General features: G+C 40.6%; 1 protein-coding gene across 4 annotated transcripts in view; it reads right to left on the bottom strand.

Moving 5' to 3' along the window:
- Nucleotides 1-24,886, bottom strand: part of dus3l (dihydrouridine synthase 3-like (S. cerevisiae)) — a 32,897-nt gene extending 8,011 nt beyond the window's left edge. For 2 of the 4 annotated variants that reach the window (XR_013889270.1, XM_080210314.1), the window contains exons 1-11: nucleotides 24,610-24,830; nucleotides 23,447-23,557; nucleotides 18,297-18,630; nucleotides 14,239-14,955; nucleotides 7,958-7,999; nucleotides 7,029-7,181; nucleotides 6,404-6,520; nucleotides 5,929-5,994; nucleotides 5,722-5,832; nucleotides 3,205-3,301; nucleotides 1,750-1,828 (exon numbers count right to left, since the gene is read on the bottom strand). Coding sequence is in view for 3 of the 4 variants with exons in the window: in XM_080210314.1 (XP_080066440.1) it covers nucleotides 1,750-1,828; nucleotides 3,205-3,301; nucleotides 5,722-5,832; nucleotides 5,929-5,994; nucleotides 6,404-6,520; nucleotides 7,029-7,181; nucleotides 7,958-7,999; nucleotides 14,239-14,955; nucleotides 18,297-18,630; nucleotides 23,447-23,523 (1,793 nt within the window). In the remaining variant the exon portion in view is untranslated. Of the gene's footprint in view, nucleotides 1-1,749; nucleotides 1,829-3,204; nucleotides 3,302-5,721; nucleotides 5,833-5,928; nucleotides 5,995-6,403; nucleotides 6,521-7,028; nucleotides 7,182-7,957; nucleotides 8,000-14,238; nucleotides 14,956-18,296; nucleotides 18,631-23,446; nucleotides 23,558-24,139; nucleotides 24,236-24,609 lie in introns of those variants that run through there. The other 2 variants (XM_080210316.1, XM_080210317.1) reach the window with 2 other exon arrangements.
- Nucleotides 24,887-27,193: the final 2,307 nt, after the last annotated feature.

The raw sequence follows: 27,193 nt of genomic DNA, 5'->3' as shown, positions 1-27,193 counted from the left end.
AAGGGATTATCTAACTGAGATAATGATAAGTTTCTTACTAAAAGGGTTGTGAATCCTTAGAATTCTTCAACCCAGACAGCTAAGGATGTTCAGTCATTCAGTAATATCAAGGCTACGACAGATACATATTTGAACACTACATTAATCAAGGGATAAGTGGGATGGCCATAAAGATGAAAGGCCCAAGACACTTCTTTAAATTCAAGAAGCAAAATACTATAGATGGTGGAAATCCGAAAATAGAAAATCTGAAAATGAAAATAGAAAACACTGCAACTATTCCGCAAGCCAGGCAACATTTGTGGACAGAAACAGGATTAACGCTTCAATGAAAGACCATCAACTTGAAATGTTAACTGTTTCTCTGGACAATGCTGCCTGATCTGCTGAATATTTTCAGCATTTTGTTTTTATTTTTACTGTAGGGCGGAGCAGCCTTGAGGGGCAAAATAGCCTGCTCAGCTCTTTTGTTTTTAAAATACCACTTCTTCTTGCCTCTTTCTCACCTTAAAAAAAAATATTTGTATTTAGAAATAAAAAGGCATGCATTGTACACCTGGAAGAACAGAAAACAATTCCATCTGAGACTCAGAGGAAAACTGTTCAGTAATGGGTTCCAACAGGTCAATGTAGCCATCAAAAAACTATACAAAACAGGAATAATAATTGCATAACTAAAATGAAGTTTAAAAAAAATTGACCTGCTAACATGATAATTGGATCAAACCGAACATTAGTATGGATCATGCTCTCATCTGTAAGTCCCACGTGACTTGCCTGGGTTTGCAAAACCTCACTCACTGTGCTGTCTGGAGACAATACACATCTCTTTAACCTGGGATCAGTGCTCCTTCCACACACATTGTCGGCCACTTTAGGACTTGAACAGCAGGTTAGGTGTAAAGATTCGCATTCTAATCAGTAATCTCTAAACTGTCTGTGCTTTATATGCTCTGTCCGAGGCCAGAACTCTCCATTCACCTGACGAAGAGGGAGTCCCCTCGAAAGCTTGTGAGTTTACTATCAAATAAATTGGGTGGACTAAAACCTGGTGTTGTCAGACTTTTTACTCATCTGTAAGGCCTGGGAGTTCAGGTATAGGAGGCCACATGCATCAATATTACAAAATAGCAGCTTCAAGCAGAACATTCAGTAACTTCAAAGTAGCTAGTACTTGCATATTTCCTCTAACCCATGTAACCAGATTAAAACAATAGTCTAGGCCGATCAACTAAGAAATTTCAGCTAATGCCCAGGCTCTGGCGTCAGATCTCGGTTGCCCAGAGCTGCCAGTGTGGAGGAAGACAGAGCACTGTATTTGGGGATGATCTGAAGTGAAAAGACATTTTTCCCAATTTCAAAGTTGCATTACAACCTTAAAATAATTTTTTAATTATTTTAAAACTCTTCCTTGCAGCTCCTAGTAGGGCTAAGCATCTTGGATACCCTCCTACACAATTTATTTGATATGTTTCTGATAACTTCAATTAATTTCCACGTCAGGAGTGGATATTTGAAATCTTTTAACTTTACTCTGAACTTGTAAATCGACCAAATTATGTGACATGGCACTGAATGTTCTACTTACAGAAACTTACGAATTCCAAGTGCAAAATAGATAAGCATAGCTTCTGTAATGCGCTCACATACACTTAACAAATTTGATGAATTTTGAAGAGCGAGGAAAATAACATGCTTCTGAACTAATTCAGAAGAGTGATACATTGTGCTTCTGCATAGCTTACACACCTTGCAATCATAACTCCAGAAACACTAGTTTCTGCCTTGGCTCTGTTGGCATCTTCAAAAGACAGTATATCTCCATTGCCTGTGAAAGATTAAGATTTTGATTATACACTGGGCACAACGGAGCTATAAATAAGTAACACAAACTTTTTAATTAGTTTGCACTGGCAAAACACTATAGTATAGTAACTTCTACAGCAGATTGCAAGCCTATTAGAACCATTACCACTCCCTGTAAAGAATTCAATTCTGCAGTTCTTTTTCTCCCAGCATGTGGATAACACTCCCACATGGATATACTTGTGACACCATTTCTTCATCTTAAACAGAAGCACGCAGACACACTGATATTAAACTGTACAGTTTTAAGTATGGAGAGCTGGACACATTGATCTGCACAAGGTTATTCGGGAAACTAAACTGAATGAATTAAATGAAAAAGAAATAAAGCATGTTGTACAGTGCCAGTCACCATAGCTAAGGTTCATTAATTGTATTTGAAGATCACAAGGGTCAGGTTTGGATTGTTTTGAAGCATCTCCAAAAGTACTCAGCGCCTCTTTACACAAATGATGTTGTGCTTTTGGCAAAATCAGAAGATCTATTGCACTTAAACAATCAAAAGTATTGAACTTAAACAAACAACTGAAGTGTGGAAATTGGCAGATGCTCCAAAGCATTACAGCTTTGTAGATCTGAAGAAATGGCATCCAAGTTTTTGATTAGAAGACACAAAAGGGTTTGATGCAATTATTAATTCAAAGTCAGACCAGGTGTCATAAATTAAGCCCGAACACAGTCCCTTGGCACCACACTAAAGAGGGGCAAAGAATTACATGATATGTATTTAGTACCAGTAGAGCAAGTTACTTTATGGTATATAAGACATGCCCAGATAATTGTCCTTCATACCTTATAACCCCAACACATGCCATGCTAGGGCATCCTCAAGCCTGTGTATAAGATATGGCAATAAAGGGGTAGCAGCATCAGGGAAATACAGGGGCTCCAGTCTTTGTCACAAAGTACCCCACCCAGACAGTCAGTAGGAAAACGCCTGTTTGTCAAACTTGGATGTGAATTAAACAGTTGGTGATGAGGAAAGCTGATTGGGACATCAAAAACAATGCTAGCTGTGCTATGTAGCTCCTTCCAACATTTTGAAACCAGGTGCCCATTATACACTTAATGAAGAAATTCTTAGACATAGAAATGACAATCAACAGAGGACATTACTGGGCTTCTGCATATCAGATTACATGACTCCCATCCAGGGTCAGATGCCTACCTTGATTTTGGTCACCTATGAGATTTTCCTCATCTTAATCATTTAGTTAAGTGACTTCATAAGGAAGAGGAAGTATCACTGTGGACTGCTCTTATATTTGTCACTTCAGAAACAACTTCAGACTGGCTGTAGATAGTTTAAAACAGACAATAAAAAATACCTAAACTTACCAAACAATGGCATTGGATTAGCCAATTGAGCACAGTAATCAATGTACTCCCAGTCTGCTAATTTAGTGTAACGCTGCTCTCTTGATCTGCCATGGAGCTAAGGCAACATGAACAGGAAATGTTAACAATATGGAATGCCACTATCATATTCATCGTACACCACAGTAAGCAACGACTTTAATCACTGCAAAAATACCTTTGGGCATTACAAATGCAGGTAAAGCTTTGAAAAATATACGCTGAGGCAAATTGTTTCAGATACCATATTGGTGCAGGTATCTGCACACACACGCACTCTCACAACGAACATCCACCAGGAGAATGCAGAGCAGTTATGTCATGTCAATCAGTGTGCAATGTTGACTTAATGTCAGTACTATCAGTAGTTGCAGTTCAACACTCCAACTAACACCCTCCCAACCTCACATAGCAGAACATGCAAGATTGACCTACTTCCCCATAATGCTATTTAAAGGAATCAGCAAATACATGCAGGTTATTAGTTGCTGGTTGATTTCTGTTGGCTGTTGCCACAATTTCACAAGTACTTTCTCGGGTTGCTTCAATTCATAAAATTCTACAGAGAGGAATGGCAGATGCTGACGCTGACTTAAAGGTTTCTACATAACCCAGTTGCTTTCAGATATGGGTACACCAGCAGTCACTTCCCTTGGAAAACAGCACAACTTGGAGGATGAACAGAATCATGTAAAACAGGACAGGTTGCTTTCCACAGGAGATCAAGAACAGGTCAGAGGCCAGAAACCTTGTGGCGAGTAACTCACCTCCTGGCTCCCCAAGATTTGACCACCAGCAAGACACAAGTCAGGAGTGTGATGGAATATTCTCCACTTGTCTGTCTGAGTGTAGCTTCCGCACAAGAAGCTCAACGTCATCCAGGACAAAATAATCCACTTGATTGATACCCATTCCACAAACATTTACTTCCTCTATAACCAACACAAGATGCACTGCAGGAACTCACCAAGGCTCCTTAGGCAGCACTTTCAAAAACACATGACTGCTACCAGCCCAAAGGATAAGGGCAGCAGACACATGGGAACACCACAACCCTGCAAGTTCCCCAACAAACCATTACCATCCTGACTTGGAAGTATATCTCTATTCCTTCTTGATGCTGGGTCAAAAATCTGGGAGTATCCCACTAACAGCATTGTGGGTGTACCTACACTACATGGATTGCAGCAGTTCAAGCAACAGCTCACCAACACCTTCTCAAGGACAAGTGCAATAATGTTGGCTGGCCAGCACTGCCCACATTTTAGTGAATAAATGTTATATACAAGTAAGGATGCCTCATGGAAACGTCACCTGCTGCAGCCAGACTTCCAAACTCAGATCAGGGCAAAGAGCACATAGAAAACTCCTTTCATTCCTGAACAATTCATGCAATTACAATATCAAAAAGTGGAATCTCAATTCCCCATTCACCAAGCTGACCACAATGCACAAAAAAAAGGAAACCACCATAAAAATGAATGTTCCAAATTAAATGTACTAATCAAACCACGTCATATTGCATAAGCTTCAACCAATCATCCCTGTGTATTAACTTAGTGCCTGCCCCAAGTGCCTTTTCCTCTACTACTGTTACTGTATGGTCCTACCCCAGTTGGTGCTAATTGGCTAATGGAAGGCTGTAATGTTCAGTGAGGGAGACAGCAGATAGCAATGGAGGACCATCAGGAGCTGCTCTAATCTAGAAGGCCCAGCTATGGACTGCATCTTCGCAGCAGAGACGGGAACAATTGGTGCTTGCTGTCGACAGCAATAGCAAGGGTACTGGTGGAGTGGCAACAGTCAAACGCTGCCTTCTTGAAGGGATTGGGGGGGGGGGGTGGAAGTAACAGGCTCATGTTCCAGAGAACCACTGCCACTTCCCTGTGTGACTGTTTAATCATCCCTAATGATCTGTTCGAAGAAAGATTGCTGGATTGTTGCAATATCCAATAAGTCACTTGCCCACATAAACCATAGCTTTAACAGCATCCAGACACACCACGTGGGTACTACAATGGAAAGTATTACCACAGCCATGATGCTGGGATCAAATGGATTTGGCCCTCATTTCCATGCTGAAAAGACTGGACTCTAAATTCTGTGTAATGCTCCGTGCCAAGTTGATGCTGAACACCCTATACTCCGTGATAATAACTACAGGTTTTCAAAAACATCAAGATAACATTATGATGTAGGCTAGGGTGCAGAAGGGGATAAACAAAGAGGTGCATTTTTAGAAATTAGAAGTGTGTGGGATGCAGTGGAGGTTGGTGAAAAGGAACATGGAATGAGAATACTGTCACCTTAAATGATTTTGCATCCACTGTTGGCCACAGCCATGTTCCCTCATCCAGTGGCCATCACCCAATTGCTGCTGCTCAAAAGATCTGGCTGTTACGTTGTGTATTCATCTTCAATTTTAAAGGTCATGCTGCTAACTGGTAAACAGAAGATATAAACAACCAGCAGAAAAACAGAATGCTTGATACAACTTACCGTAATGAGGGAAAGGCCACAATCCCTAAGGTTAGGTATTATTTTGTGGGCAATGTTGACATTTTCATGTACACCAGTCCTGATTTTTGCAGTCAATGGAACATCCAATACCTACACCAAGTCAAGGAATAATGAACTTCAGTTTCATGTAACAAAGTAAAATGCATATTGGTACCAATAAATTGTAGGTCTATAGAAACTACTTACAGAGTCCATTCCTTTCACAATCTGTTCTAACTTGTTCAAACGGTTCATTAGACCACAACCACCGCCCTGTGAAGAGAGGAAGGTCTGCATACATTCAAGTTCCCAAGCAAAATCTATTCATTTTTTCTAAAGCACGGTGCACATTTACAGGCTAGGTTACTAAACTGAAAATATTCATCTAAAGCTGAATTCTACTCACACAGATGATCACTTAAGATTTAAAGTATAATATGTTGAACAAGGTCAAGTTCCTTTTAAAAAAAAGTTGCAGGATAACTTTGCAAACTGAAAGAGATAAATATACAGATTCACTTCCAAAATAAATGCGTGAAAATTGAATGCATTTTTTGGGCAGACATTTTGCTTTGCCAGACTACAATTAGTGACATATTTTATAGAATCAAAAATGAACAAATGTACATTTATATAAAATATCCCTCATAAAAATAGCTCAGGGAGGAGTAAAATAACTCACCTTGTGATATACTAGATCTATTGGGCAGCCCACATTAATGTCAACAAAGTCTACATCAATGCTCTGGTTCAGAAGCTCAGCACATTTTGTCATGGTATCAGGAAAAGCTCCCTCTAGCTGTAAAAGAGTAATACACTTTAACTGCAAGTGAAGATATTTATTCCAACAAAAGTGCATTCCAACAGACCTTAACTAAAAAACAAATCTGCAATAAACACAAGATGACTTTAAATAAAGCTTCATCAATTGAGAAAACTATTCCAAAAAATGAATATTGTTATTAAGATCTGGGGAAGTTAGTTGAGCCACCTCAAAAGTCTGAAGCAAAATTAAATTGCTTATTCTCCACTTGATAGTTTCCAGTAAAAGGAGCAGGTGAAGATGTACTTCACATACTTGGAGAACTAAAGATGCAAAGTGGTCTTACACCAATTGAACAAATAGAACAACAAAGGTGCACATGCTAAAGCAGTTTTAGTTATTTTGCTGTACCAAAGCATACAAAGCTCAGCTCTCATCCAACAGTCCTTACCTCAAATGTAAATCACAATGTCAGATCATGAATCCTAGTCTTAAACAATAATATTAAATATGTGTCAAGATAAAGTAACTTATGAGAACAGACCTGCACTCCGAAGAAGTCTTCTGTATAATGACGTTTCAACAATGCCCATTCTGAAGACTGACCTTGCAAAAGTTTTATGCACATTGCCATCTCTCCACAAGTGATATCGGCGCCAAACCTTTTACAGATTCGACGGAAAGGGAGATTTCCACACTGTAACAAAACAAATGACTTGCATTTACATTTGCGTTTCATAACCTGGAGACTCCCTGAAGTGTCTGAAAGCTAATGAAGTACTTCTTGTAAGTTGAATCAGTGCTGTAATGCCACAAATGCATTACAAGGAATAATATGAAGAGCCAAAAACACACTTTTACTAATCCAAAAATTAAATAACCCTACCAAACTGATTCTTAATTCAAAGTATTCCTTTATAACAGCTCATTGAAACAATTTAAACATTTTTCATAGGATGTGGACATTGTTAGCAAGGCCAACATTTGTTGCCCCATCTCAGTAACGATTATGAAACTGTTATAGAATCCCACCTGGCTCTGGCTTCCTTTAGAGCAAGAAGTTTATTGTCCTTACCTAGTCGGACCTACATGTCACATCAGACCCTCAGCAATGTGGCTGATTCTTAACTGTCCTGTGAACTGGCCTAGCAAGCCACATAGTTGCATCAGTGGAAAAGTCGAAGAGAATAAGACTGAACAATCACCCACCATTAACTTAGACACTAGGAGCTACAAAAGGCCCTGTAGCTACGGTGGGATTTGAAACATGGATCAGATCATTCGACTGTGCCTCTGGATTATTAGGCCTATAAAATTACCACTATGCTCCGTTCAGGGATGGTCAAGGTCTGGCAAACTTAAGTCACGCCTTGGTATGAAAGCTGAGCTGATGGTAATAACTGTGATGCTGTTTAGAATTTGATGTTCTTTTGGTTTATCTGGCATCAGCAGCAATCACAGCATCGTACTTACTGTTGCTAGTGGGGCCAGGTACAGCTTATCCCTGAAGTCCAGCTGAAAAATAAAAAAAAAAATTTACAGCAAAAATACTTGAAGATATACAAGAAGAAAAAAAATGAAAGAAGTCTTACATCACAAATTAAAACTAGCAACGGCAAAACTGTTCACTTTGCAGAAATAGTTATTTTCTTAGTGGAGACAAGGATTTATTAAACCTCCCTGCCCACCCACTCTCAGGACAGACACCATACAAAAAGTAAATTTATTTTCATATTTTATTTGAAGTTAAAGCCATTCAGGTGTGATATTTTATGGATTAAAGTGTACTGTGTGTATAAATATAATACTTTCATATGCATGCACAGGTGAGAACAGAACAAGGAATGATAGGTTAGCAATGAAACAGGTCCTTACGTTTGTTTTAGTTTCTACATAGAACAAAATTATTTCTACATAACTTTCATATTTCATTTTATGCTGACATTTCCTCAATCTTCCTACACCACCCTATAACTTTACTTAGCCTGGCCCCCAACACCTTCACCAGTTTCCACAACTATACATCTCAGGGATATTCTAATAGTGGAATTTTCTTGCACATTTTGATCCTCCCTCACTCCAACCATTGCCTGATACTTATGTACTCAGTACTGACTAATAAACTTCCAATGTTCCAACCGAATTCACTTATATTGTGATGTCTCAAAGTCCTTTCATGTTAAGATAAAAACTGAAACATTTTTGATCAACCTTTTTGTATTAAATTAAAGAACACAACTCAGACCACAAACGTAACTGCAAAGTGTAGGGACAACCCATCATCTGCAGAGAATGTTGACAGATAGAAAATTTAAACAGAATGCAGGAATGGCTCATTAGGGCTCTGACATGCCAAGCAGCACAATATAATCCATTGTGTGTGTTTTCTCAAAGAAAATACGAATACAACTGTAGTGTTGTTTATGAATTTTGAGCGTGTGCAAGTAGAGTTTAGGAAGTATTAGAACTTTAAAGTTAAATGCACAATCACAGCTATGTCTCTGACAGAGTTCAATGTGGTGATATTTTGCCAAATAGAAATCTTACAATAGCACAGTTGATGTTCTTTGATAATGTTTTATGATCATTATGTTCTAAGATAATCAAAGGAGCATTTTCCAAAAAGGTAATCAGGCCAGTTTGCTGAAACATTTCTTATTGAAGATTTTGTGTTACAGAGTTCATCACTCTTCTTTCTACATAATATGTTTTCTTAAATGAACTGGAATTTGAAGAAACATGAAATTTTAGCTTCCAGCCTTGGAGGTATATCCAAATGAGGATCAAAATGCTGGTGCTTCAAGGATGCAGTAAGAATGAATATGGAAGACCTGGTCAGCTTAGAAACAGAGTATAAGCCAAATATATTATACAAATTGAAAATAAATTATACTTCTTAATTTTTAGTATTTGAGGAGCCATGTGTTAAACAACTACAAATTTATTCAGCCCTCAAGTGATAGCATCCCTTCTTTAAAAACAGCTCTGCTTTCCACCATCACAATATTACCACAGAAGAAGGCTATTCGATCCAGTGACAACACCAGCTCTCTGCAACAGCAATGCAGCTAGTCCCACTCCATTTTCCCTGTAGTCCTGCAATTTTTTTCTTCAGCTAATTATTCAATTGTCATTTGAAAGCCTCAATTGAATGTGCCTCTGTCACACTTTTGGGCAGTGCATTCCAGATCCTACACCAATATTTATGAATCCCAGCAGCCTGTGCGCTTTATTAACCACTTTCTCAATCATTTGTGCACACATGCCCCCAAGTTCCTGTACGCTGCTCAGAATTGTATTTTTTTTTATTTTGGTCGGGTGCCCCCTTATTCTTCCTGTCAAAATGTATCATTTCACAATTCTTTGCATTAAATTTCATCTGCCACACGTTTGCCCATTCCTCCAGCCTGCTTATGTTATCTAAGTCCATTGCTTACCTCTTCACAACACTTCCAAGTCTGCGTCATCTGCAGGTTTTGAAACTGCGCTCTGCACATCCATATCAAAGTCACCAATATAGATCAAGAAAAGCAGAGGAACTAATATCGACTCCTGAGGCTCCTCAAGATACTATCCCCCAGCCCAAAAAACACCTTTCACCATTATTCTCAGTTTCCTGTCACTCAACCAACTTCTCATTTTATTCCCTGGATTTAACTTTGGTGACAAGTCTGTTATAATGGCATGTAACCAAACGCCTTTTGGAAGGTCAAGTTTACCACATTAACACATCTTCACCACACTTCTGTTACCTCAGAAATTCCAGTTAATTAGTTAAAACATGATTTGCCTTAAATCCATGCTGGCTTTCCTTAATTAATCCACATTTGTCCAAGCAACTGTCTCAGATTACTGTTTCTAAAATGTGTCCCATACCAAGGGTTTAATTGACTGACCTATACTTGCTTTGCTTATCCTTCCATTTCCCTCCCTCCCCCCCCCCCCCCCCCCGCCACACAAGTGTGGAACATTTGCAATTCTCCAATCTTCTGGAAGCACTCCTGTATTAAAAGAGAATTGGTAGGTTATGATCACTGCTTCTGCAATTTTTACCCTTATTGTGCAAATCCCCTTTTAGGTCAACTTCCTTTTTCCCACTCACACGCCCAAAGACAAAAGCAGGAAGGTCATGTTGGAATTGTACAGAACTTTCAGGCCACAGTTAGAGCACTGTGTGCAGTTCTGGTCACCACATTACAGGAAGGATGTGATTGCACTGAAGGAAGCACAGAGGAGATTCACCAGGATGTTGCGTGGAATGGAACATTTAAGTATTGAATAGAGGTTGGATAGACTTGGGTTGTTTTTGTTGGTGCAGAGAAGATTGAGGGACAAGCTAATCCAGATGTACAAGATTATGAGGAGCATGAACAGGAGAATAGGTAACAACTATTCCCCTTAGTTGAAGAATCAGTCACAAGGGGACAGAAGCTCAAGGTGAGGGGCAAGAGGTTGGGCGGGGGGTGACAGGAAATATGAGAAAAATGTTTTGGTGGTGACAGTCTGGAACGTATTGCCTGGGACGGTGATGGAGGCAGGTTGCCTCACATCCTTTAAAAAGTACCTGGATTAGCACTTGACACATCATAACATTCAAGGCTATGAGCCGATTGCTGGTAAATGGGATTAGACAGGTAGATTAGTGATGCAGACTCTATGGTCCAAAGGGCCTCATCTGCACTGTGTGATTCTGTGAACAGCTGATGCTGAAATTGAATTTTGCAGCATGCACTATGAACCACAATCACTGTATTCGGTGCATCAATTTTAATGGTGTGACTTAAGTGATCACCTGGTTTCACCAATGCGCAGCCTAACATTACAATATGATGAATGCCTATCTCCAGAAATTTCTGGCTTATCCAGTACGGGATGTCAGACAGCACATCGTCAGATGTCACATTAAGCATGCTAGTGGAAAGGAACACTTGAACATCACTGACATAGATATGGAAACCATAGTTATGCTCGCAAATGTCACGAAGGGGTACCATATGGTTGACAAAAAGACAACAAAAAAAAGGTGCATGGACTGCACTGGCTCACAGAAATAAAATGCAGAGAACAACATCACAGGATTTATACAAGAGAGATGATGAGGAGAATGGCTAACTGCAGGAGTTTCCGAACTGGAGTCCATTGAACTGTGGGGAACCATGAGAGGCCACTGGGATTCCACAGGAGCCATGAAGTACACAAGAACAAAGAACAACACAGCACAGGAAACAGGCCCTTCGGCCCAACGAGCCTGCGCTGCCACTTCAACGTTGTGAGTCCCCTGTCCACCCATGACCCTTGTCTATGCATATGGCACTCAACATTGGAAACCAGATTGAAGGGGGACTAATTTAGGGACCATTTGTTACATCAATTAGCCTAAGAGCACATCTTTGGGGTGTGGGAGGAAACCGGAGCACCTGGAGAAAACACACGCAAGCATGGGGAGAATGCGCAAACTCCCACAGACACTGGCCCAAATCCATGTATTTGCACAGTAAACAGTGATAGTCACTGAGCTATCATGTTGCCCAGCATCTGGTCCAGTTTAAGCATACACTAACGACGTGAAGCACTAGGCTACTCTCGAAACATCCAAGAGCAGCACTCGTACGACCCACCACGTGTATGCTCCTTGTTGGACAACAAGGCGGACCGAAGTACCTGTAGATTAAAAGAGAAAAACATCAATAACATGCACATCCTTATGCAAACATTCAAGGGAATCCCCAGAAGCTCAAAAGTAAAACAAGTCAGCCAGAAAATATGTTGGAAGGTCCATAGGAATCAGTTGATTCCCAGGGACGTCCCAAAGCTCTTGATCCTTATTTAAAACAGTCTCCTATATCCCTCCATCTCCATCCTGCTCATGTGCCTAAGTATCTCTTAAACAACTCCAGCGTGCCTGCCTCCACCACCTTGCTTGGCAGAGCATTCCATACCCCCACAGCCCTCTGTGTGAAAAATCTCCCTCTAACATCTGAATTATACCTCGCCCCCCTCACCCTAAGCTCGCGGCCTCTCGTAATGTGTGTTTCCAATCTAGGGAAAAGCTTACCACTGTTTACCCTATCTATACCCTTCATAATCTTATATATCTCTATTAGATCTCCCCTCAGTCTCAGTCTTTCTAGGGAAAACAGCCCCAATTTGCCCAATTGTTCCTCATAACCCAGTCCTTCCATACCAGGCAGCATCCTGGTAAACCTCCTCTGCACTCTCGCCAGGGTCTCCACGTCTTTCCGGTAATAAGGCGATCAGAACTGGACGCAGTACTCCAAATGCGGCCTAACCAACGTTCTATACAACTGCAACATTAGACTCCAGCTCTTGTACTCTATACCCCTTCATATAAAGGCTAACATTCCATAAGCTTTCTTCACAACCTTCTCCACCTGTACTGCCACACCTTCAAAGACTTGTGCACTTGCACCCCTAGGTCCCTCTGCGTTTCTATACTCGTAATAGGTCTACCCTTTATCATATAACTCCCCCCTACATTATTTCTCCCAAAATGCATCACCTCATATTTATCAGGATTAAATTCCATCTACCATTTATCTACCCAATATACCAGCCTATCTATGTCCTGTTGTGTTGCCTGACACTGCTCCTCAGTGTCTGCCAGTCCAGCCATCTTACTGTCATCTGCAAACTTGCTGATCGCACCTTATACTCCCTCTTCCAAGTCATTTATGTATATTACAAATAGAAGAGATCCCAGTACTGAGCCCTGAGGCACACCACTAGTGACAGACCTCCAGCTAGAAAAAGACCCTTCCACTACTACTCTCTATCTCCTATTACCAAGCCAGTTATCAATCCATCTAGATACCTGTCCTTGTATTCCATGAGCCTCAACCTTTTCAACCAACCTACCATGAAGGACTTTGTCAAACAAACACGTCACCAACTGTCACAAAGTGTACAAAGTGCATACCTAAAACCATTGATTTCATCATTTAAAATTCAAAGGAAAGCAAAAAATTAAATTGACTAATTAGACTCCTGACTCTCCGAGAATTGTCTAGTCAGCTAATCAGCAGCCAATTCTCAGAGGGGCCAGGCTGTGATTGGCCCATTTGTTTTTTTCAGTTTCTCTGTTGTTGGGAATAAAAGCAACGAATAACAATTAGGAGTGAGAGGAACAGCTGGGGCATCCTAGGAGAGGGAGGAGCAGGGCACCATCCAAGAAGAGCTTTGTACTCTTTCATGTTTTTTCCTACCTGCTGACAAAAGAAAATGTCTCCTAAAGTGGGTACTACTTCCAGGATGGTGAGTTGCCATAAAAGGGCCCCTTGACCCGGGATGAATATTAAGTGGTGATGGGAAGGTAGCTTAGTCAGGAGTTAATGTTAAGGGCCATGTAGCTGGTGAATATATTTGTGATCCTTTGCCTCTTCTGACAGGAAGCACACAGTGACAAATGGAAGGTCAGTCCATGTTTTATTGGTAATATACATGCAGATATAACTAGAAAAGATTTATTTACGCTTGTGTTCACATCTATTTTGTGGAAAAGGGGGGCATCCACATTATGAGAATGTTTGGGGTTCCCCAATGCTTTTGGGTGGTCACTAGGGATTTCGCAGCTCAAAGTTTTGGAAACCCTGATCGACTGTCACAGGTTACAGATTTCATATTGTGCCAGTAAAACAATTGATTATACATCATCATGCAATATTTTATAAAGTTCGAAGGAAACTAATTCTAGTTATTTTCCTAAATACGCATTAAAATTAATAAAGGGGACTTACTTGTTTCTTCTCACAGGATCGAATTTTTATAATATCTTCATCAGTCACAACTCCCAGTGTTTTTACAGTTGTTTGTTTGTCATTTTTAACAGCTTTGCCTATGGTTGTATCTGTTCCAGAATTAACAGTCGCCTCGTTTATTTCAACAATCCTCTTCTTTTCTTCAGATACATGGCCATCATCCAATGTGCTTTCTGTACAGGATACACTCTGTGGTTCTGCCATTATATTATCCTGTGATCCTACAGATGAAGAATTTTCTTCCATTGTGGTACTTGAGCCACTCATAGGCAACTTCATTTCTACTGCAGTACCTGCAATAGCCTGCTCTTCAACACATTTGGATTGTGTAGTTTTCTTTTCCGCATCACCTACATTTTCAGATTTATTATTTTTGCTCAAATGTTTCAAGCATTGCTCGGATTTGTCAAAGCAGAATTTCTTTTTGCGTAAGACCTGCTGCAGTTCTTTGCTGAGACTGTTTTTCACAATCACGGTTTTCTCCCATGTCCTCATGAGATCCTCATTAACCAAGCTCTTGTTATCTGGTCCAGTGTGAGATTTTGCATAGCGGCAGGTAATGCCGTATTGACATTTCCCATAGGTGTCATACAAGTAACAATGGTCACCAAGATCAGAAGGCTTGGATTCCAAGTACTTTGACACATCATGCAAAAATCTGCACTTGTCACCAAAGTAACATTTCCTCGGTGGTTCCTTGATGGATGGGGGAAAGAAAGACAAAAATTAAGTGCTTGCTCCAGCATATTTTGTAAGCATGTTTACAAATAGTACAAATAGTTATAACAGCGTAATAAGAAGAAAGGGCAAAAACCAACAGCACAGTCTAGCAATTTCAAGTTGTGAAGCACAATAAAAAAGTAAACTTGTACCTCCTAACAACAAGTCACCATGACATAACAGTGGAAGACAGCCATAATTATTTAAACAATCTATTTTGACGAGGGATGTATTGGTAATAGCGCAACATGCCTATAAACTGTGATTGGACAGATATTTATTTCTGTGTTTAGTTCAGAGGATTTTATTGTACATAGACCCATGACATTCTTCATCAACAAACTATGTAATGCCTTTCTATATTATTGGGTCAACTGATTCATGTGTAGGCTGATTCTTGCACTTGGACATCTGTTTGTTTACTGTTACATTGTTTTCATCATTAAGGTAAAGCACCACCCTCAGTGTCAATATCTCAGACTCTACAATAAAATTAAGGCAAATTTTCAAATGATTAAGTGGTTCTCACGATGTATCCTACTCAAGTCACATTCATCCACTTCATTTTGCACACAATTCCTTCTTTTCAAAATTTTTTTTAATCCCAGTTGACATCTTTAAATGTTAAAAATCAGCTAGGTTGTGAACAAAGTACCTCATCTGGACATTAAACAAAAGGTCAGCCTTAATTTTAGCTTGAAAGTTTAGACAGTAATTGTCAGACGGTAGAAGGAAACTGTATACTTAAAACTTTACTGCTCGCACCTTAACTCTCAGCAAATCGATTTCCCCACTGTTGTGTTCAGGGACCGACAGTGGCTTCCAATTAAGCAATGTCTTAATTTTAAATTTTTTCACCCTCATTTTCAAATCACTCCAAGACCTTGTCCTTCCCTCTAATTCCTCCAACTTCACTACCCTCCAAGACAACTGTGTTCCTCTCATTGTGATTCTTATGCATTCCCAATCATAATTTTTCCACCATTATCTTTGGTTGTCTAGGCTCCATGAAGAATTTCCTCTGTACAACTCTCCAGCTTGTTCTGCTTCTTTAACGCTCCTAAAAAAAACCTACCTCACTGACCAATCATCAGACCTAACATTTTCTTATATGGCTCAGTATCATGCTTTGTTTTGTAAGACTCCTGTGAAGTGCACTGTAGATTTCATTAAATTGAAAATGGTACATAAATACAAACTTGTTGTAGTAATTAGAACTCAATAAATAATAAGTTTTTGGCACAATTTAACAGGATGCACCTACAAGCTAGTGACAGAAAATGAAGACCTAACAATGGGACTTGCAATAAAAGGCTCCATGTTTATATGCTCTCTTCCTGCCAGAGTCTTTTTTTTATCTGTATGATGCAGCTAATTCATCTTCATAAAAAGCACAAGGTTCAATTTTTGACCAAACCTTTGCACTTCCAGATTTTTAAGATTTAACAGGCAGTTAAACCACTAAATGATTATTCTAATCTGGATTTTCTCCCACTGCCATACCTCCACCGCACCCCACACCCCCCCCCAACCCATGAGGGGTGTACAATGCAGGAGGCAAACATCTTTCCTTAGCAATATAGCCAAAAGCTCAACTTGAATGTGAGAAGTGGGGGCAAGGAATAAAGTGTAACTTGAGACATTGCACTCCACATCTATACACACACATCTTCAAAGCAATGAAGCATCAGAAATCCAAAGGATCTAGACAGACGAGATACAGAGATTGTTTCCCTGGCAAGAGATCTAAAACAGTCTCAGGAAAAGGGATCAGTCATTTAGTACTGTGATGAGGAGAAATCTCTTCACTCAAGAAATTGTGACTCTTTGGAATTCACTATCCCCAGAATTTTGTGAATACTCAATTGTAGAATAGACTTAAGCTGAGATTTTGGTCAGTTGATGAATCAATGCATATGGGGAACAGGCAGGAAAAGTTAGCTTTTTAAAAAATTTGTTCATGGGGGCTACAAGTATCATTGTCAGGAACAGCATTTTCTTCACCCTAGAATTAAAGGTCAAAAATGTTTAAAAATAAGAATCATCCATTTAAGACAGAGGCGAAGAAAAAAAAATTCAGTCAGTGCGTCCTGAGCCTTTGGGACATGCTTCCTCAAAAAGTGGTTGAAGTAGAGTCCTTGGATACCTTTAATCCAAAAGTAGATACATGCTCAAAGGGACTGAAAAGTGAATGGGGCCTGGTGAAAATGCAGAGTTGAGATTAAAACCAGATCAGTCATGATCTTATTGAATGGTGGAGCTAGCTTAAGTGGCCTACTCCTGCTTTTAATTCATATTGGCCCTTGAGAAAATCAATATGAGCAGTCTTCTTGAACCACTGCAGTCCACATGCATGAATACCTTCTCTCCCACCTCCCAGTGCTGTTCAAGGGAGTTCCAATATTATGACCTAATGCAGTTGAAGGAATGGCAATATAGTTCCAAGACAGGATGGTGTGTTCCTGATAAGGAACTTTTAGGTGGTGATGTTCTCATGCGCTTGCTAGCCTTGTCCTTCTAGGTGGCAGAGGTCTAGAGTTTGGAAGATGTCAAAGGAGCCTTGGTGAGTTATTGCAGTGTATACTTTTATATGGTGCACTTCGATACCACTGTGAATCAGTGGTGGAGAGTGTGAAAATTTAAGATGGTGGATGGGGTGATCAAGCTGGTCACTTTGTCCTTGATAGTGTCAAGCTCCATGGACATTGTGGGAGCTGCACTCATCCAGGCAAATGGAGGGCATTCCATTATACTCCTGACTTGTGCCTTATAGATGCTGGACAGATTTTGGAGAGTCACGAGGTGAGATAATTGTCACAGAATTCCCAGACTTTGGCCTGCTCTCGTAGCCACTGCATTTATACTGGCTGGTCCAGTTGTCTCTGGTCAATGGTAACCCCCAGGGCGTTGACAGTATAGGATTCAGCAAAGATAATGCCACTGAAGGTGATGGGGAACAGTTAGATTTTCTCCTGGTGATGGCCATTGCCTTGCACTAAAGTGGTAAGTAATATTTGCATCACACATCAACCCAAATCTGAATGTAGTTCAGGTCTTGTTACATATGGATATGGACAGCTTCAGTGTCCGAGATATCACAGGTGCTGTGGAACATCATACAATGATCAGCAAATATCCCCACTTCTGACCTTATGGCGGAGGAAAGATCATTGATGAGACAGCTGAAGAACGTTGGGCCTAGGACACTACCCGGAGAAGTTGTGGCAGAACATCAGCTGTGATCATCTTGAATGTTGAAGCAGGTTCAAGGAGCCGTCTGATTTATGTTCTTAAATAGCTCAAATTCAAATGCTTACCTGACATACTGAGGTACACAACTTTCGATCATGTTCGTAGTGCTTGGGCTTCATATGAGGCCTGTTTTTGTTCTGGCCCCTTGCCTTCTTACTATTTTGTTTGTGTCCCTCTTCTTTCAGACATAATTCATTATTATCCTTTTCACATTCATTTTTAACATTTTCATCATTTTCATCCAGTTTAATTCTTTTTGCTTTATGCTCTGGTAAGTCACAGTCTGCAGCACCTTCTATAGCTTCTCCATCTTTCAGATGATCTTTGTCAGCAGCTTTTAGGTCTTCATTCCTTCCACTTTTAAGGTATTCATGAAAATGATCTTTGGTAGTACGATATCTAGAAGAAAAAAATCCTCAGATTATGAAACTTTGTTCCTTAAAATTCTGAAATGTTTTGATAAAATAGACAGCGGAGTGTTTCTGCTTGTGGGAAACAGCAAAACTAGAAGCCAATACATGACAGTCACCAAGAAACCAAAACAGGGAATCCAGAAGAACCATCTTTTACACACACAGTGGTAAAAATGCAGAACATACTACCACAGGGAGCAGTTGAGACAAATCATATAAATGCACTTAATGTGAAGTCAAATATGTATGAAGGAGAAAAGAATAAAAGGTTAGTCTGATAGTTAGATGAAGAAGAATCAGATGAAGCTCAAGTGCAGTATAAACACTGGCACAGACTGAATGTGCTGCTTGGCCTGTTCTATGTTGTATATATTCTTTGTAAATGAATCCCAAAGTTTGAAAAGTACTTTCCTTGAGCAAATGCTTAAAGTGTGTGAAAAGCCATGAGAAAGAGAGTCTCCAAATTAACCTGTGCCAGTTGAATAAGTTTGCTCAATATGCAATGTGTGCTCCCTCCTATTTGGGCACATTTCACTTATTCAAGCGCAGACACTTTAGGGACATTTTCCATAAGCTAAGATTTAGCAGCTGTGGAGCATGCACAGTGATTGCTAGAACTTAACTGCCCAAATCATACAGCTTGCTAACACAGGACTAGTAAACTTCGCACTGCTCATCCAAGTGGGAGCACCCTACTTGTTACGATGTAGAAATAAATGGAATCTGGAAAAAAACAGGAAACACCTGGTTAGGATATAGCATTATCAGGAAGCAAGAGGAGAATTCCAATGACAAATCTATTCCTTCAGGTTCCAGAAATAAGGCAAAACAGATGATTGATGTATTACTTTAGACCTTTCTGGCTCAGGTAGAGATCACAACCTCAAAAAGACCTAGCATAGCCCCTCTCCATGTACTCTGCCCATTCCTTTACGCAAGCATTTATAGTACCTTAACAAAGTTTTACATGAATGTATAATTCTGTGACGTGGAACACAATTTATATTAATCCAAAATTAGTCATGGAACAAAAGAAATGAAATAGACCAAGAAGCATTTTTGACAGAAAGCAAGGTAATGAAAATTTAAGACCAAAGTGCATGGCTGAATTATATAGTTGCGAGATAGAAAATAGACATTGACCCCTTATCAGCTCTCTGCGAGAGCAATTTAGCTCACTCCACAAATCTGCCCTTTTGCCATAGCACTGCATTTTTTCCCCTTCAGCTGCTCACTAATTCCATTTGGAAATCCATGGCTAAATCTGCCTCCACTATCTTTACAGAGAATGCATTCCAGATCATAACCACACATTATGTAAAAAGGTATCTCTTGTCACGTTTGATTCTTTTGCAAAGCACTTTGAATTTGTTCCCTCTGGTTCTCAATCATTCTACCATTGGGAACAATTTCTCTCTTGATCAAACCCCTCATGATAATGGGTACTTCTATCAAATCTCCTTTCAACCTCATCTTCTCTTAGAACGACCCCAACTTCTACAATCTATCTTATGAGGAATGGCTGAGCAGGTTGGGTCTATATCGATTGGAGTTTAGAACAACGAGGGGTGATGTTCTTGAAACATACAAGATCCTAAAGGGACTTAACATGGTTTATTCAACAGCACCTTCCAAACCAACACCTTCCATCAGCTTGAAGGACAAAGGCAGAAGATGCAGGGAAACACCACCAAGTGCAAATTCACCTCCAAGCCACGCACTATTCTTCCTTCGCCAAGCCAAATCCTGAAGCACTGTGGGTGTTCCAACAGCACATGGACTGAAGGCAAAGGCAATTAGAGATCGGCAAAATATGCTGGCCTAGTCAGCAATGTCCACATCCCATAAATGAATAAAAATATATTTTTTCTTAAAGAAGATTACTAGTTTGTGGAATTCTCTTCCCCAGACAGCAGCAGAAGCTAGGTCACTGAATATGTTCATGGCTGCGCTCGTTAGATTTTTGATTGACAAGGTGTCAAGAAGCATGGGCAAGAGAGGGGTGGCTGACAGGAAAGTGGAGTTGAGGTCCTAATTAGATCAGTTGGTGTTATATTGAATGGCTGATCAGTCTCAAGGGGCCAAATGGTCTACTTTTGCTCCTAATTCTTGTACATCCACATGACACATGGGGCAGCATGGTGGCAAAGTGGTTGGCACTGCAGCCTCACAGCACCAGAGACCTGGGTTTGATTCCCGGCTTGGGTTACCATCTCTGCGGAGTCTGCACGCTCTCCCCGTGTCTGCACAGGTTACCTCTGGGTGCTCCAGTTTCCTCCCACAGTCCGAAAAGACGTGCTGTTTAGGTGCACTGGCCATGCTAAATTTTCCATCAGTGTATCCGAACAGGTGTCAGAGTGTGGCGACTAGGGGATTTTTACAATAACTCATTGCAGCGTTAATGTAAGCCTACTTGAGACACTCACAAATAAACTTTAAACTTAAAACTCAAATCCTTCATCCTGGAATAATTCTTGTAAATCTTTCTAGCACCTTCCTTTAAATGTGATGTCGAGAACATAAGAACATAAGAAATAGGAGCAGGAGTAGAAGTGAACACAGCACTCCTTCTGAGGTCTAACCTGTGATTTATAAAGATTCATGATGTGGAGATGTCAGCATTGGACTCGGGTAAGCACAGTAAGAATTCTCACAATGCCAGGTTAAAGTCCAACAGGTTTATTTGGTAGCACAAGCCACAAGCTTTTGGAGTACTGCCCCTTCATTAGGTGAGGGGGAGTTGTGTTCACCAACAGGGCACATGTAGACACAAACACAAATGCGAGTCTTTAGAGATAATCAAGTTTTAAAGATACAAATAATATGAGTGAAGAGAGAGTTAAGCACAGGTTAAAGAAATGTGTATTGTCTCCACCCTCTCTCCACTCATATTGTCCGTACTTTTAAGACTTGATTACCTGTAAAGACTCGCATTCCAACCATTATCTTGTAAATTGAGTTTGTGTCTGTATATGCCTTGTTGGTCTTTTAGGTCAAACCAAATAGACAAACTCAAATTAAATTAGGACAAAGTAAAAGGGGCAGCCCCCAAAAGGCAGGGGTACAGCCCGAACAAAAACAAAAGTATAAAGGAAACTTAAGACACATCAAATCAAAATGTGATTGTCAGAGTCCATAACGCACCCCAGCCCCTGCGGGCTTTTTTTTGTGAACACAGCTCCCCCTCATCTGATGAAGGGGCAGCTCTGAAAGCTTGTGGCTTGTGTTACCAAATAAACCTGCTGGACTTTAATCTGGTGTTGTGAGACTTCTTACTGTTATAAAGATTCACCATAACTTTCTTGCTTTCATACTCCATGTCTCTAAGTTAAAAATCCCTTCAGCTTGATTTTGAGACAATTGAATGTTTACTTAAAGGACAGCGTAACATAAGCCTAAAAGTATTTCTTTCAATTGTTTGAAGTTCTGTTCTGTATTTTAATGTATAAGTAAGTTTACAAAATTATATTTAGTCAATCGTACTTTTAATCTGTTACAGAAAATATCATAATGTAAAATCTTATTGCGTCACCTGTTGAGCTATTAACTTTTAGAAAGAAATTTGAACTTCCAGTTATCAGCGTCAATGGTATTTGTAATACTATGACTTCCAAACCCACAGCCTCTACAATCAAGAAGAACAAAGGGCAGCAGGCACAATGGAACACCACCACCTGCAAACTCCTTTCCAAGTCACACACCATCTCAATTTGGAACTATAATGCTGTTTCTTCAGTCCCTGGGTCAAAATCCTGAATCTCCATTCCTAACAGTATTATGGGTGTTCTTACACCACATGGACTGCAGCAGTTCAAGGCACCAGCTCACCACGACCTTCTCAAGGACAATTTAGGGATGGGCAATTAATATTGGCCTAGTCAGCAATGCTCACATTTTATGAGCAAATAAAAAAAGTCTTGTGACTTACAGTCATTAGTAATTTGATACCATTTGGCACCCTACAGGGAATCTGATACCTGTACGAGCAGAAGTTAGTGCCTCTTCGACCAGCCTGAAGAATATTCACAGATAGGTAGGCCTAAATTGTCGTTCAACAAAAACATCAGGTTCAGGTATGGGCATGTTGGCAATTTCATGCTATCAGTGTGCCACTTGTGCTGGCACATTCCTGTCGATTTTCAAGAAGGCTGCTGGGGATGGGTGGGAGGTAATGAACCAATTAAAGTGCCTTCTGAAGGAACTTTTCACACACCATTTGCAATTTTCCAGATGACATATGGGTGGTGCATTCAGGCTGAAGATTGTGGGATGGACAAAGGCAGCTTTCTAACAGAAGGGAAGAGTGCTAGTAATATCTCATTTAATCTCCCCACTTCTCCCACTACCACCAAATGCTGATCTGACAGCATGGGTCATATTTTATTTTTAAATGTCCTAAAATCTTCAGACGCCACCTCTATCTCAGGTTGCCATCCCCCATCTCAAGATGTCATCTCACATTTACATCAGCCTCACCCACCTCCCCAGATGAGTCTGCTGGTCACACCGAGCTTCGGGCATCCCAACTAGCTCACAGGGCTGCCCCTTCCTTAATTGGATGATGCTCCCAGGTGAGACTTCCTAATTAGCCATCTCTCAATAATTTCCCTCATGGTGCTGCCACTGGCATTTTCAAGTTCCTTCCCTGGCTTTTATCCCAATCTCAAGCCTGGTGCCCAGGAACAAAATATCCTGCACAGTCTGAATTAAGAAGTGCAAGTTAACATTAATTCAATGTAAGGTCAGAAAGTGAAATGATTACAAGAAACTTTAAATCTCTAAAACCAAAATCCCAGACTTACTGAGGCTTGATGGCTGCTACTCCTGGGTCAGTCATGCCATAATTTGTAGAGTTATTGGATTCTCCTCTTTCCGCCATAATTAACTGGGTTAAGATTTTAGGCTTGTGAATGCTATGGAACAAAATGCAGTATTAACAACAATCACTGAGTCACATAATCATAGAATCCTACAGTGTAGGCGGAGGCCATTCAGCCATTGAGTTTACACTAGCCACAGTCCCACCCAGGCCCTCTCCCTATAATTCCTGGTCTAGCTCGCTCCCCTAACATTGAGGGGCAATTTAACTTGGTCAATCCACCTAATCTGCACATCTTTGGAATGTGGGAGGAAACCCACACGGACACAGGGAGAACGTGCAAACTTCACACAGTCAGTGACTCAAGCCAGGGAATCGAATCTGGATCCGTGGCGCTGTGAAGCAGCAGCACCCTTTCATATCATGTCACCATTTAAATCAGATTTAGCACTGGCCCTACAGCAGTTGTAATGTGGAGACGCCAGTGTTGGACTGGGGTAAACACAGTAAGAAATCTGACAACACCAGGTTTAAGTCCAACCAATCTATTTTGGTTGGACTTAAACCTGGTGTTGTCAGACTTCTTACTGTGCCTACAGCAGCTTGCCAGCAGGCACCAACGCCAAAAGTAATGTCACTTGGCAGCTTCATGTGAGGCACTTGTGGCAGAACTTACCTCTCAAGGATTGGCCTTCAGCAAAGATGCAGCGTATGAAGACACATCAACCAAATGGGTTGTTCGCTGCTCGTCACACGTCCCTGGTAGATGGAAAGGTCGTGATGTGGAGATGCCGGCGTTGGACTGGGGTAAACACAGTAAGAAGTCTGACAACATCAGGTTTAAGTCCAACCTATATATTTGTTACTATCAAATAAATCGGTTGGACTTAAACCTGGTGTTATCAGATGGAAAGGTGCCAAACACACTGTAGGGCCAACTAACCGGAACTTTCTAAAATGTGAACTTTATCCCTGATGCAGGATTCCGAACAAATAAAATAAACAACCCATTCTATCCGCGTCTTGTGGAAGTGCGGGTTTTAATTATCACAGCGTTTTAAATAATCCACCAACATCCTGAAAGCAAACACGACATTTTACGGCGGAGAGCGGAATTTAAATCCTCAGAGATGTTCCGATCCTCACCCTTTGGATCAGCTTCGCCTCCTCCCTCAGATTTAATCTTCAAACCAAACTGAAACAAGTCAAACACCCACACGTCGGAAGAAGCGGTGAAGAGAAGAAGAAGAAAAATAAACCAGCGGCTGTCTAAATATTATTACATTCTACCCCCGGCCCAGACGTTGAAGGGATAAAACGGCCAACCTGCATAAACCTTCCAGCCCGGGACCCACACGTGTTGCACTCACTCCGGGTGCAGCGCTGGAATGTTCCCACTGCAACTCCGGAGCGCGAGTATCGGTCCGCTCCAATGTCACATTTCCGACCTGGGGTTGTGAGACTTCTTACTGTGCTGACCCCAATGCAGCGCCGGCATCTCCACATCATGCCTTTCCACCTCAGCATCATAGAATCCCGACAGTGCAGAAAGGAGGTCATTTGGCCTATCGAACCTGCACCGACACTTATCCCATCCAGACCCTATCCTCAAAACCCCATACATTTATCCCTGACACTAAGGGACAACTAAGTATGGTCAATCCACCTAACCCGCACATCTTTGGACTGTGGGAAGAAACCAGAGCACCTGGCAGAAACCCACGCAGACACATGGAGAATGTGCAAACTCTACACAGTGACCCAAGCTGGGAATTGAACCCTGGCACTGTGAGGCAGCAGTGCTAACCACTGTGCCATTTGGAAATTACTTTTGTATGTTGGAATCGTTATCTAAAACTGGTACAGTATCACTGTTTAATTATGAATATCTGAGATTATAAGAACATAAGAAATAGAAGCAGGAGTAGGCCATCTAGCCCTTCGAGCCTGCCCTGCCATTCAATAAGATCATGGCTGATCTGAAGTGGATCAGTTCCACTTTCCCGCTTTCTCCCCATAACCCTTAATTCCCTTGTCTGTCAAAAACCTATCTACCCATGTCTTAAATATATTTAGCGAGGTAGCCTCCACCACTCCAACAGGCAGAGAATTCCAGAGATTCACCACCCTTTGAGTGAAGAAGTTCCTCCTCATCTCCGTTCCAAACTGCACCCCCCCCCCCCCTTATCTTGAGGCTGTGCCCTCTAGTCCTGCTGTCCTTTCTGAGTGGGAAGAATCTCTGTACCTCTATCCTATCCATCCCTTTCATTATCTTATACATCTCTATAAGATCCCCCCCATCCTTCTAAACTCCAACGAGTATAGACCCAGTCTATTTAGTCTCTCTTCATAGCCCAACCCCCTCATCTCCAGTATCAGCCTAGTGAACCTCCTCTGCACTCCCTCCAAGGCCAAAATATCCTTGCGCAAGTGCGGCGACCAAAACTGCACACAGTACTCCAGCTGCGGCCTCACCAGTGCCCTGTACAGTTGCAGCAAGACCTCCTTGCTTTTATATTCTATCCCCCTCGCTATAAAGGCCAGCATCCCATTTGCACTATCATTTTAATCAATGGAGTGAAGCATGGACTACAAATCCCTCCAAAAATCTTGATTGGGAATTTTTAGTATCGGCTGTCTCAATGTATTTTGTAGTCCTGGACCACATGAGAAAACAAGTCTTTCTGTCTCATGGATGAGATATTAAACTGAGACCTTCTTGTCTGCTTTCTCAGGTATATATAAAAGTTTCTACTTCCACTTCTTCACTCTTCATTGATATTTAGCACGTTGAACCAACATGACCAATAGTCACTCAAAAAACACTTATTCTATTCATTCAAGAGATATCCAGAAGTTTATTATTTCATATATCATACCTTTGTTAATTCAAGAAAGTGTATTTTTATTCTGGGTAACTCTAACCATTGTATACTGAACTTTGATTACACATGACTATTCAAATAATAAGCTGAAACTCTGAGAATCTCATATTGAATTTTTTTTGGGGGGTGTAGGAATCCATGTTAGTATCTTCCACAAAAACATTGAAATTAATGACTGTTGCTGGGCCAAAATCCTAGATCGCTCTCCCCAGCAGCACTGTGGGTGAAAATACACCAGGTAGACTGCAGCAGTTCAGGAAAGTATCTCACCACCATCTTCTCAAGTGTAATTAGGGGTGGGCAATAAATGTTGGGTTAGCCAGCGACACTCACATCCTAAGAATTAATCTTAATAATCTGCTTTATAAATGTGGTTTGAAATAACTGGTTTGGGACACACGAACAATCTCTCTGCTATTCTACAAATGGTACAGCAAAAGCTTTTACTTACACCTGAGAAAGCAGATAATGTCTCAGTTTGACATCTCATCCATAAGACAGACTTATTTTCTCATGTGACCCAGGACTATAAAATACATTGAGGAAACCAAAACTAAAAACTCCCAATCAGTTTTTTGATTCAAAAAGATGCATTAAATCTCTCAAATGTCTTTCTTCGTTTCAATAAGAAACAAATGTCATTTCTAATAGAAACAAAATTGTAGGTAACCTTGTTTCTTTAATTAAGCCCAAGAGAACACTAGTAAGGTCTGAACATTTCTAACTGAAGAAGATGGCAGGTGTAATTAAGAAGAATGAAATAGAATACAGTCCCAATTTGTGGAAAGCTCACTTTAATTTGTATTTCACTCTTTTTGTTAAAAAAATTGTGCCTCAAATTACTA

The sequence above is a fragment of the Carcharhinus amblyrhynchos genome, chromosome 2 (genome assembly GCF_965287045.1).
Source record: "Carcharhinus amblyrhynchos chromosome 2, sCarAmb.v2.hapA, whole genome shotgun sequence".
Classification (NCBI taxonomy): domain Eukaryota; kingdom Metazoa; phylum Chordata; class Chondrichthyes; order Carcharhiniformes; family Carcharhinidae; genus Carcharhinus; species Carcharhinus amblyrhynchos.
This window is presented reverse-complemented; position numbering and strand designations above follow the sequence as displayed.